This window comes from Natator depressus, chromosome 27, assembly GCF_965152275.1.
Source record: "Natator depressus isolate rNatDep1 chromosome 27, rNatDep2.hap1, whole genome shotgun sequence".
NCBI lineage: Eukaryota > Metazoa > Chordata > Testudines > Cheloniidae > Natator > Natator depressus.
In genome coordinates, this window is record NC_134260.1 from 15,626,080 (window position 1) to 15,638,218 (window position 12,139).

Sequence of the window (12,139 nt, forward strand, 5' to 3'; positions counted from 1 at the left end):
TGCCGGTGTCAGGCTGGCAGCCCCCCGAGAGCGAGAGCAGAACGAGGCCAACCTGCGCCCCCGGGGGCTGCATTGTGAACACAGGCCCCCCCACGCCCCTTGGGGCGTCTCTGCAGGGATGGGGCCGCGCCAGGCGCCCCTGGCCAGCCTCACAGGTTGCTGCAGCCGTCTCCTCCTGCCGCCGTTATCGCTTCTCTCTGCTGCTGCTGGGTTGTGGAGAGCCCCGGGCGCCCAGCTAGGCAGCTGTTAGCTCCAGGGGGCCCTGCGGCTGCTACCTTTAGTGCTGAAAAATTCAACAGCTTGTTTAAATATTAAACCTTCCCCTTCTCATTCTTGATCCACAGAGACACCGCCTGGAGACGCCTGCTCAGACTGGGCCCGGGACACAGGAACCCGCGTCTGCAGGAGCAGTTGGTGACGTGGACACCTGAACTGCTGGGGGCGGGGGGGGGACCCTACCCCCCTTTCCCACTGGGGCCTGCAGGGACAGCGGCTGTATAAAAGCCATAGAGAGATCCTGGCTCCAACGCAGCTGGTACGGTAACAGCTCAGTCCCCAAAAGCTCTGCGGCAAACCCCTGAGCAGGGCGCATTCTGTCTGGGCCTGGCCCAGCCTCGAGGCCAAGAGCGGCAGGGGCGAACAGGGCTTTTCCTCAGGCGTCGGATCACTCCTGGCAGCGGGCAGTAGAGGGGGAGAGCAGCAGAAACACAGGCTGATCCCTTTACCAGCTGGTGCATGGGGTGTTGGCCCAGGGGAGCCGTGTGGGGGTTGGCCTGCCCTGCACCATGAATGGTGCTGTCCTTCCCGCCAGCAGAGGCTGTCTGAGCCCGGTGGCACTGGCTCCCCCCTTGACACCTCTCAGTCTGCTGCTCCCAGCTTAATGAGAATTTGCAGAAACAGAGGGTCCCCCTCCCTGAGGCCTAATAAATATTTATGGGCTGTCTAGCTGCATCTTTGCATGTTCAGTGGAAGCTCATGAATAATCCAAGAGCTCAGCCCCTCTGCTTGCAGCTGAGCAGAGAAGAGGTACCCGAGCTCGGGTCACAGAGGCTGGAGCCCTTAGCAGAGACAGCATGGTCTTGCCCGCGGTGCCTTTCCAAAGAGCGACACTGATGTGTATTCATGAGGGCAGGGCACTGAGGCGGCATTATTCCTTTGGCCACAGAAAGCCGGGGCCCTGACGCCAGACGCGAGCCTCATGCAGCTGGGGAACTCGACGGTGCCCGTTGGTGCCTGCAGAGGTTGGCCATTCTATTGCTCGCTGCAAGAGAGAGTCAATGACACCCCTTTGCAAGGGGTTGGTGGAAGTTTGGCCGCCCTGGCAGGAGCTTTGAAGCCAGAAAAAACCAGGCTGGAACCTTCGGGCTCCCTGGAGAAAAGAGCTGCTGAGATACAAATCCAACGGAGGCCTCAGTCTCCCTTGGGGCAAATGGGGCCTTGGGTGAGGAACATCTTTCTCCAGGCATGAGAGCTCCCCTGTCTGCAGCAAGTGCCTTGGGCAGAGGCTGGTGTGCTGCACAGGCTGGAGGGAGACGCAAGGCCACGCTCAGCTGTGCTCCAGTGACAGGAATCCAGTGTGGTTTCATGGGGAACAGTGGGTTCCTCCGGATTCCCACTGACTCGTCACACAGCCGAGCTGCGGCCTTGAAACCAGGGGGGTCTGCTCCCAGTGAGCGCCATGGGGTGAAGGGACGGGCTTCGCTCAAGGGGTGCTAGGGCTGCCCTGGTTTCCCCTGGATAACAACAGGCTTTGTTTGCAGATCCAAACGTGCTTTGCAAATGCTCCTGAATTCAGCTGCACAAGCCCTTGTGCGGCAATCCCTCATACAGGTGAAGAAACTGAGTCACAGAGCGGGGTGGGGACCTACCCCCAGTGAGGAGCATGGCATTAAATATTGCCTAGGCAGGGCACATACCCCAGAACAGAACCCAGGTCTCCTGCCTGCGAGCCCAGAGCCCTGGCTCCAGAGGGGAGGGGGCAGCATGCAAGCCCTGGTGGGGGGGCTGGGAGCTTTGCTCGTTGCCTCATGTCTGCGCGCCTTCCCTGCAGGAGGGTCTGGCAGCATGGCTGGGCGCACGGTGCGTGTGGGGGGGATCCCAACAGACATCCCGCCAGAGAGAGTCGCCGACAAGCTCACCATCCACTTCCTGCGGGCCCGCAACGGCGGTGGAGAGATCGCAGACATCACACTCGTCGCTGGCTCCCCAGCCTGCGCCCTCGTCACCTTTGAGGAAGCAGGAGGTAATGCAGGGGATGAGGCTGGGGTGCTTGCACCAGGCAGCGCTTGGCAGGCTAAATCGTGTCCTGGGGCCACGGGGGCAGGCCAAGAAGCTCTGCACAGGGGCCTAGAGGCCAGGGCACCTCCTGGGGCATTGGGCCCTGCATCCTGTTGGGTAACTGGTGGAATTCCCAGCCTCCTGCCCTTCCCCAGCCTCCAACAAGGGGATGCCCCAAGAATGTGGTGGGAGAGAGGGAGGAATAAGGATCCCGCTCTGGGCCTCGTCTGGCTGGGGAGCCCAGTGGCACAGCCCGGGCCAGGGCGCAGCTGGCTGACCGGTGTCTATTGCTTTGCTCGGTGTAGTGGCTCAGAGGGTCCTGGAGATGGAGAACCACGTTTTGTTGGTCGGTGGAAAGACGTACCCGCTGACCGTGACAGCGCACGCGGCCGAGCTGAGCCCTGACGAGGTAACAAGCGGGATCAGGCGGGCAGGGCCGCAGCAGCCCCCGCCGGCTGTGTACACCCCTCCCCGAGCCCTGCCGCTGCCCGGAACAGATACGCAGAGAGGAGACTCTGCTCATCCTGTTAATCTTAATTAGAGTTAAAGCAAACTCTTTCTATTTGTATTCAAATGAGGACTTAAAGGGGTTTTGCTGATAATGCGCCTGAGGCAGGGCCCAGTTTTACACTTGGTCAGTCTGCATTTGTACCTGTCCAAGCGCAGAGGGAATAGCACCGGGGGAGGGCGAGGGGATGCGCGGGTGGCGGGGGTCATTAAGCCCAGCTGTCTGCTCCCGCATGGCCAGGCAGGGGCTTCTGTTCACTTCTCTGCCATTTCATGAGCCGGGAAAGCAGGTGATTTTCCTCGGGGGGAGGGCAGTCAGGGGAAGGGCTGGTGTTCTGCCCTTCCTCGGCTGTCAGGGAGCTGGCGCCACGGCCAGCTGCCGGCTCTGGGCGTTGGCGTCACCGTAGCTCAGCGGGGTCTGTGACATCACAATCATCTCCCTGGCAACGGCGTGTGATGTCAGAGACAGGCAGCCTGGGGCCTGCTGGGGACACTGCAGCCAGAGCAGAGGGAGTGGGAAGCGGCTGAGAGCCCGGCTCCACGCGCAGGGGCCTGAGAGTTATAGAAGGGGGGAGGCCTGGCCCCTTTGCAGAGCTCTCTGCGCACGTGGGAGATGCTGTAGCTGCGGTAAACTCGCACTCGGCTCCACTCCCTGCTCCCTGCGCACCGAGCCCTTTGTGCCGGGCGTGGAGGGGAGAGTTCTGCTCCAGGCTGCTGGCTCTCGGTCAGCCCTGGCCGCACGGCCCTCCAGCGACGGTGCCCGGCCGAGCTCAGCCTGCATCGGGAAGGCAGCCCTCTGCCTGTGTCCGTGCTCCGTGCACTCCCGCCTGGGCACGCCCTCTCCATCTCCACGGGCAGCGATTGCAGCACGAAGCTACGTGCGGTTTGTTTGCCTGCCCTTGAGGAGAGCAAACACAGAGTGAAAGGGAAGGTGGGGGCGCTTGGCGCTTGGCCTTGAAGTGACCCTGGGAGCCGTGGTGAGATAATGTGTCCTGATGATGCCGGGGTGGTGGAGTGGGGCCGGTCGGGGGGTCGTTTCCCTCCTGCAGCGGGGCTGTTTGCCATCAGTCGCTGTCCTCTGACTCCTCTGGTCCTGTCCCCCCAGATCTTCGTGCGCGTTTGTATGATCATAGACTACGGGAGGCTCCTGGACGGCAAAACCCTCCTGAGAAGCCTGCGCAGACGTTACGGTGCCGTGCAGTTCAGCTTCGACCCTAAGGAGACGCTGTGCACTGTCAAGGGGCCGTTCACGGAGCTGCAGGCCTTCAGCAGGGAGCTGCTAAGGAGCCAGCACGCTGGAGAGGGCCCCCCGCAGGGAGTCAGCCACCCAGTCACAGGGACATCCGCTTCCCAGCAGGGGCCCCGCTCCCCTTTGCCAGAGCCCAGGGTGGAGAAGCAGCCAAGTCCGGGCCAAGTGCACGAGGAGGTGTCTGAGCCCCCGTTGCACAGGGACCCCGTGGACGGAGAAGCTGTGGAGCAGCTGGAGGACTTCTCCTTGGTGATGGACGCAGATATCTACCTGTACATGCGGAAGTTCTGCAGCGACAAGTACCAGCGGGTGCTGCACCAGCACCAGGTCGACGTGGTGGACGTCAGCAGTGACGGCATCGCTGTTCTCTACCTCCAGGCCTCCTCGAAGAACATGGGGAACATCAGCTCCGTGGTGCAAGCCCGCCTGGCGCTGCTGGGCCTCTATCAGCAGCTGGAAGCCAGTCTGCGCAAGGAGAAGATCAGCAAGGGGGAGCTGAGCAGTGACATGAGGTCTCAGAGGGCCCTGCTAGGGGACCTGCAGAAGCTGTGCCCCCTGCTTTTTTGTCACGAAGATGAGCGGCATCTCTATCTCATCGGGAATCTGGTCGATGTCTCCCAGGCCAAACAATACATCCAAGATCGAAGCACCGGGAGAAGAGCCACAGCCGGCCTCAAGATGCCCGACACCTCCCTGGCCACCTACACAGCCGCCCTTCATGGAGGGGATGCCAGACTGGGCAAGCCCGAACCCCCGGTGGATCCTTCACCCCCAAGACTTAGCCCTGGCAAGTTTGAGTCTAAAGGTGAACACAAGCTAGCCGCCAACTTCAGCTTCCTAAAGCACGACACGCCTCTTTCCAGTGCATGGCCCTCGCTGGATCGCAGCTCCCTGTTCATAGATCAGATGGAGCTTTCTGGCAGCTGGTTAAAGGAAGCTGGCGCCCTGAGCCAGAGCGATCCAGCACCACCAAGTGGTCAGCACCACCTGCCCGTCTCTGCGCCCGTCACTGGGCCAGCGGCAGAGGGTCAGCAGAGGGAGCCGAAGGATTGGGACCAAAGGAAGGGGGCCCCCCTGCTCTTGAGACTCAAGACGCTGTCTCTGTTTGCCGGAGGCAAAGAAAGCAGCACTTTGCAGAGTCTCGGAGGCTGGAAAAGCCCCGATCCCGTAAAGCCTCAGCCCATTAGCAACGTGTCTAGCGCCTTCAAATCCTTGAGCCTTTTCGATACCACGGGGACCTGTTCAGCACTGGATTCGAAACCGCCCGAGTCTCGCGCCCCTCTGAGACGCTCCAACAGTTTCTCCATTCCGAAGTGTAAGGCAGGCGACACACCCAGAGACCCCAGCAGGGCAGCCAGCAGGGCCCACGGGGTCAGCGAGGAGATCACCATGGATCCTGTGCAGTGGGCTTATCTGAAAGACATTCACAGCTCTGCTATTGACGGGCTGTGCAGGGAGGGAGGCGTCCTGCTCGCAGAGCGCAGCGACAAAGACTGCACCGTGCTGACGCTCACAGCTGAGGACAGGACAAAGCTCCTCCAAGCCAGGTGGAAGATGGAGGCTCTGTGCCAGACGGTGTGTCCTGCTCTCGTATGCCAGAGCCTGAGCTACTCCGAACTTGATGTGGAGGGACCCAGCGATGAGGCCTTGAATGAGCTGTGCAGTCTCTTGAAAGGATGCTCTGCCCAGGTCAGAGTCAGCAAAGACAGGTACAAACTGCATCTCACGTGCCCCAAGGAAGCACTGCTGAGAGTCAATGAGGCGTTCCAGAGATTCTCTGCCAGGAGGCGAAGTGCTCTGACGCTTTCTTCCCCGTCTCGGGGGCTGGAGGGATCTCTGTCCAAGGAATATCCAAGCCCCACGCACCAGGTGAAAACCCAGGACCCAGCGCTGGCTGCAGAATATCCCCATAGCCGGGAGGGACTGCAGCCGCTGGAGGTTAGCAGCACAACCGGCCTGTCTGACATTTCGGAGAGCGCCCCCCAGCTGAATGGTGCTGACATAGTGAGACTGTATGGTCCCGGGTGGAACGCCATGAAAACCAGTAGCTACCGGCAGGCAGTGGGGCAAGAGGACCCAAGTTACCACAGCGACTCACAGGACGTGCAGGGAGGCAGTGGCCTCCTTGATGCCAGCTTGGCAGACAGACAGAGCCTCAGCCCAAGGGACCCCCAGGAGCTGCAGAAGGGGGAGAGGCCAGCTGGAGAGCCCGAGGCAGCCAGGATAAAGCGGGTCCTGCCTGACAGATTCCAGTTCGCAAGAGACAAGAGCCGAGGAGGCCCCAGTGAGGCAGGGGGAAGCCCGAGACCCCCTGCTCATGCAGCAGATGGTGCCCCACAGTCCTTGCCCATCTGGCTCTCTAGCTCTGTGACTGCACTGCCAGCCAGGCCTGCAGCAGAGCAAGCCCCCAAGCCAGGCCAAGGGGACCCTGTGAGCCAGGAAGGCCACTTGCCCCCAGCAGGAGATGGGGACTCACAGGAGACTGGGATTTCAGAGCTGGAGCTAAGAGGGCCCAGCCCTGGGCAGGAAGCCCATGAGCACAAGCTTGGGAAGTGTGATGCGTGCCAGACCTCACGCACAGCGACCTGCCGCGCCCAGTGCGGCCACTCCCTGTGCCGGACTTGTTTTGCAGCAGAAGACACGCACCCAGCCTGCTGCAGCTCCCCCAAGAGCACGAGGGCTATTAAAGGGGCATTCAAGGTCGTGACCTTGTCCCAGAGCCTGCCTGGCCACTTTCGAGACCCAACGCTCAAGATCATCTATGATATCCCTGACGGTGTGCAGGAGGTAGGTAGCCAGGCCACACAAAGAGTCTGCCACCAGGGCCTTCCCAGCCCCCTAATTATGGGACTTGGGGTAATGCCTAGGCATCCCGGTCAGTGGCCCGGGCCCTGTTGTGCTGGGCACGGCCCACACAGAACAGAGTCCCTGCCCCAAAGAGCGCACAAGAAAAGAGGCGGGTGGATAACACAGGCAGAAGGGGAGCATGGATGCCAGCTGGGGGTGAGTAGTCGTCAAAGCACACCCATAAAGAACAGAATTATGACACAGATGAACACAATTTGTTGAGGAAGCATCAACATGGCATTTGAAAAGGGACATCATGCCTCACCAATCTATTAGAATTCTCTGAGGGGTCAACAAGCTTGTGGACAAGGGGAATCCAGGGGATATAGTGTACATGGACTTTCAGAAAGCTTTTCACAAGGGCCCTCAGCAAAGGCTCTTAAGCAATGTAAGAAGTCATGGGAGAAGATGGAAGGTTCTCTCATGGATCAGTAACTGGTTAAAAGACAGGAAGCAAAGGGGAGGAACAAATGGTCAGTTTTCACAGTGGAAAGTGGTAAATAGTGGGGTCACCCAAGGATCTGTACTGGGAGCAGTGCTGGTCAACATATTCATAAATGAGCTGGAAAAGGGAGTAAACAGGAAGGTGCCAAAGTTTGCAGATGATATAAAATTACTCAAGATAGTTAAGTTCAAAGCTGCCTGCCAAGAGTTACAAAGAGACCTCACTAAACTGGGTGACTGGGCAACGAACTGGCAGATGAAATTCAGTGTTGATAAGTGCAAAGTAATGCACATTGGAAAACATAATCCCAGCTATACGTACAAAACGATGGGGTCTAAATTTGCTGTTACCACTAAGAAAGAGATCTTAGAGTCATCATAGATAAGAAGTCCCTGAGAACATCTGCTCAATGTGCAGCGGCAGTCAAAAAAGCGAACCGCGTGTTGGGAGCCATAAGGAAAGGGATAGATAATAAGACAGTAAATATCATAATGCCTCTATATAAATCCATGGAATGCCCACATCTTGAGTACTGCATGTAGATCTGGTTGCCAAATCTCTAAACAGATAGGTTAGAAGTGGAAAAGGCACAGAGAAGGGAAACAAAAATGATTAAGTCTGTGGAACGGCTTCCGTATGAGGAGAGACTAAACAGACTAATGCTGTTCAGCTTGGAAAAGAGACGACTCGGGGGGATACGATAGAGAGCTATAAAATCATGACGGGGACAGAGAGAGTGACTAAGGAAGTGTTATTTTCCCCTTCCCATAACACAAGAACCAGGGGTCACCCAATAAACTTACTAGGCAATGGGTTTAAAAAAAACATAAGGAAGTACCTTCCTTACACAACGCACAGTCAACCCGTGGAACTTGTTGTCAGGGGATGTTGTGAAGGCCAAAACTATGACTGGGTTCAAAAAAGAATGGATAAGTTCAGTGAGGACAGGTCCATCAGTAGCTATTAGCCAAGATGGGCAGGGACACAATGCCATGCTCTGGGTGTCCCGAACCCTCTCACTGCCGGGACTGGGTGACAGGGGATATATTGCTCAACGATTGCCCTGCTCTGTTCATTCCCTCTGGGGCACCGGGCACGGTCGGGGACAGGGATACTGGGCTAGATGGACGATTGGTCTGACCCAGTCTGGCCGTCCTGAGGTTGTCGGCTCGTTGCGGGCACAGCAGCAGAGGGGAGTTGAATGAGGCAGATACACCGTTCATCTCTGGCTGAAGGGGGCTCTGGCTTCCTGCAGGTGCCAGGCCTGCTGCCCGGTCCCTGGCAGTGGCTTTTTCCCAGCCACTCACCTTCATTTATTTATTATTTTAAGCCCAAGCCAGCGGTGAGAGTTACCAGCAGTAGGTGGAACAGCCTTTTCCCACGTTCCCTTCCAACCCAGCAATAGCCCGGAGCAGTCTCCTCCCCCGTTTCACCCCAGGGCTGAGGCACTGCAGAGAGAAGCGACCAAGAAGGGAACCCCAGCAGAGTCGGGTTTTTGTGTAGAAGTGCTGAGCAGGGGGGTTGGGAGCGTGGTAGGAAACGCCACGAACGGCTCCCACTAGCAGCCCCCTCTCGGTGCCAGCTTCCTGCTAACTAGCCAGCACACCGGCTGCAGCAGCATTCCCGGCTCGCTCCTTGGGCAGGGCAGGGCAGGGCAGGGTCCCACAAACCAACCCTGCCTTCACGGCCCGGGGAGTGTTACCACAGCAGGCGACGAAACCCGCCTCGCCTCCCACCGGGCAAACCCGAGAGCTCCGGGCTAATTTTACGACTGTCTTCCTTCTCCCCTCCCCCACACCGCCATTTGAAGGCTGGAGACCCCCGACCCGGGAGACCGTACAGGGGTGGCCGCTTCCAGGCCTTCCTGCCCGACAACAGGGAGGGGAAGAAGACATCTCAGCTGCTGCAGAAAGCATTTGAGCAGGGCTTGACCTTCCGGATCCAATCCTGTGAGGACGAGGAAAGAGTGACGTGGCACCTCATCCCCCACAAAACCTCCTTCGACAAGGGCAAGGCCAGGTAGGGAGCGGTGCTGGTGGTGTTTGATCGGGGCTGGGGGCCCAGGCTGCCTGTGGCCTGTTAGCTCTTGGCCTAGGAGGGAGAGGAACGCGGCCCGGGCCTAGACGCCTGGGTGCTGTGCTGAATCCACGCTTGGCGTGCAGGCACCTGCCAGAGCCCAAGAGCCCAATGCTGCAGCCAGCCTTAGAGCAAACCCACCGGTGGTGCAACACAGCACCACGCCCAGGAATTGTCTGAGCCCCCCAGCTGCTTCCCTGCCCTGGCTTGGGAGGGCAGAGCCCCTCTCGTACCCTGGCTGGTGGGGCTGCAGCAGCCGCTTTGTCAGATAAGAAATGAATGAGCAAGAGCAGCATCCAAACGCCATTTTAAATGTTTCATGCTACTCCGTCCCTGCCGGCCGTTTTCCACCTCTGCAAGGCAGGACCCAGTGAGACCCTAGCGAAGAGCAATTCCTGCGCCAGACCTAGGCCGCCTCTTGCTCTGGGGCTGGGAGCGTGGGGTAGCTAAGCTCTGAGAGGTTCCCTGGGTGGCTGGGGCCACTGGCTCCCTCCCCATCAGGGGAAATAGGGAGTGTGGGAGAATAGGGAAAGATGCCCCCCACTTCCTGCGGTCGTTGGGAGGGGTAGTGGTTGGAACATGCTCTGAGCGTTACCAGCGGGGCCACAGCCTCACGCCTCTTCCTCTCCCCTGGTAGGAATGGCTACCCAGATTCCCAGTACCTCCGCGAGGTCTGCGCTCTGCTGAGAAACTTGGGCATCGAGTGAAATTCCCAGCGCTGAGCTGCCAAAAGCCGCCCCCTCTGTGCCGTCCTCCAGCCCCAGCCAGGCTCAGCCCAGCTGGCACAAGCCACGTTCAGTTCTGAGCTGCTCAGGACAGTGCTGGTTTTTCGCTGCTTGGGCTTCACCTTCACCTCCCTTTGCTAGCCAGGAATTCCTGTGCCAAGTGTAAGTGAGAACCGAGCTGTCCAGCAGCAGCGTCTCACCAGCACCCACCCTCGCTCTGGCTGAAGGGAAGTAAAACCTGCTGTCAGCTCCAGCTCCCACTTGGATTTAGCTTGTTAACCAGCCGCCAGCAGCAGCTTGTTTCGGCATCAGTGAACGACCAGCATTACAGGCTGAGCCATTACCAGCTTCCAGCCCGATGCTAATCTCCAATGGAGGCCCGTGTCTGGCTGCAGGAAGGGTCACCCTGGGACATCCCAGTTCTGCCTTCGGGAGGCTGGGAGCTGCTCGTCTTTGGAGTGTTCAGTGCTTCTGGAATGGCACTTTCCCCTTTGGCTAATGAAGCCAAAACACAGGGGGTCCCGCGTACCAGCATCCTGGGCAGTGCAGAACTATACTTGATCTCAGTTGTTAGCTTGGGCATTTCATTCCTTGGACAGACAGTCCGGAGCTCCCGTCCCATCCCTAGGCCTCTAGCCCTGTGGGACCGTGGCCCAAACCTGCAGTGTTCAAGGCAGCACAACGTTGCACATTCCCTGTTACTTGGCATTCCGTGTAGTTGGGTGGAGAATTCCAAATAAACGAGTCTCATTCCCCACCCTGTTTAGTAGTGCTTGGTCGTGTCTCAGGCTGGGAGCCTCAAAAATGCCCCCCATTTTGGTCACAGGCAGGGCTAGCAACAACTGGCTGCAGGCCGCCCAGCAGCGGCTGCTGCTTCCAGAGCAGAAGGGCCGTTGCAGGTTGAAGTGTCTGCAGCCCCTCTGCAGAGACTGGGCTTTCTCGAGTAGCATTTTATGAGAATGTGATGGTGCATTTAAGGCTCCAAATGAACACTTGGTGCGGATACCAGAGGGGGCAGGGCTGACCTGAAACCTTAGAAAGCAGCTGAGATCCTGGGTACATTTCACAGCAGGTGTTCAGTGTTGCTGCTCGAAAGCCATGTGCAAAATCTGCTTCCTACAATCACAGCGCTAGGAGTGCACCCGTGGCCAGAGCTTGGGGTGAAGGTCTCCTTTTAGCCACAGCACCAGCTCCCCCCAGCCCTGGCCAACAAGCCTCCCCTCTGAAGTGGAGAGGTTGCCATTGGGCCAAGAGGGGACTTCACACTCCATTCAGTTTTTGAGCCTGCTGGGAAAGCGACAAGCGTGATTGGGCCTGAGCACAACAGCCCTATAACCTAGCCCCGGAAGCTGTGTCAGAGAATGGCTCTCTGCCGCTGCAGCGGGGTGGCAGCTTGGAGGGGAGACAGCCTGTCACATCGGAGACAAGCACCCTCGTTTTCACTCGCTCGTGTGTTACAGCACTGCGATGAAGCTTGGACCAATATTTAAGAGCTCTAAGGTGAAGAGTTGGGGGTGAAAAACATCCTTAAGAATATTTAGTCAGGCACCAAGATCTTCTTCAGCCGGTTCTATGGGCTCAGGCTCCTCTTTCAGACCCAGCACATTCTTCCAGAGGGGAGACGCCTGCTTTATACTCAGCCCCACAAAAGGGAAGGGGGGGGGTGGGCTTGAAAGTCTGGGGGGAGAGGCTCAAGCCTGCCTAGAGCATGTTTCCGGGGCTGCTTAGCGTTCGTGCCAGCAGAGAAGCAGTCCAGTAGTTCTACGTGTGTTCTCTAACATCGGTTTATGCTCCCCCGATAAGTTTCTATTAACAAGGGGTGACAATTGTACCCATCCAGGTTCTGCTGGGCGGGTCACTGCAGGACTTGACAAGAGCTTGCCCGGCTCATGTTGCCTGGTTATCCCATTCACCTTTCAGCTAGCCGCTCTGTTGCTAAATCCACTAACCCCCATTGCAAGCATGAGCCAATGGCTATCTGAAATCCGTAGGGTAGGTCTTGAATCTTCCCAA

The 12,139-nt window shown here is 58.3% G+C and overlaps 1 protein-coding gene across 2 annotated transcripts; it reads left to right on the forward strand.

Annotated features, from left to right (window-relative positions):
* The first annotated feature begins 335 nt into the window (after window positions 1–335).
* Window positions 336–10,877, forward strand: LOC141978546 (uncharacterized). Of its 2 annotated transcripts, none has more exons than XM_074940728.1 (6): window positions 336–535; window positions 2,051–2,242; window positions 2,583–2,686; window positions 3,890–6,820; window positions 9,136–9,344; window positions 10,039–10,877. In XM_074940728.1, exons 2-6 carry the CDS (start codon window positions 2,065–2,067, stop codon window positions 10,106–10,108), a joined length of 3,492 nt encoding a protein of 1,163 aa, XP_074796829.1. In that variant the 5' UTR covers window positions 336–535; window positions 2,051–2,064; the 3' UTR covers window positions 10,109–10,877. The 2 variants fall into 2 exon arrangements, with proteins under 2 accessions (XP_074796829.1, XP_074796827.1); XM_074940726.1 differs by lacking the exon at window positions 336–535 and adding an exon at window positions 1,019–1,241.
* The last annotated feature ends 1,262 nt before the right edge of the window (window positions 10,878–12,139 follow it).

Coding starts and splice junctions, on each gene's coding strand:
- LOC141978546 (XM_074940726.1), top strand. CDS start 1,199: ATGCAGCTGGGGAACTCGACGGTGCCCGTTGGTGCCTGCAGAG. Junction 2,243..2,582: donor CACCTTTGAGGAAGCAGGAG/GTAATGCAGGGG, acceptor TGCTCGGTGTAG/TGGCTCAGAGGGTCCTGGAG. Junction 6,821..9,135: donor TCCCTGACGGTGTGCAGGAG/GTAGGTAGCCAG, acceptor CGCCATTTGAAG/GCTGGAGACCCCCGACCCGG.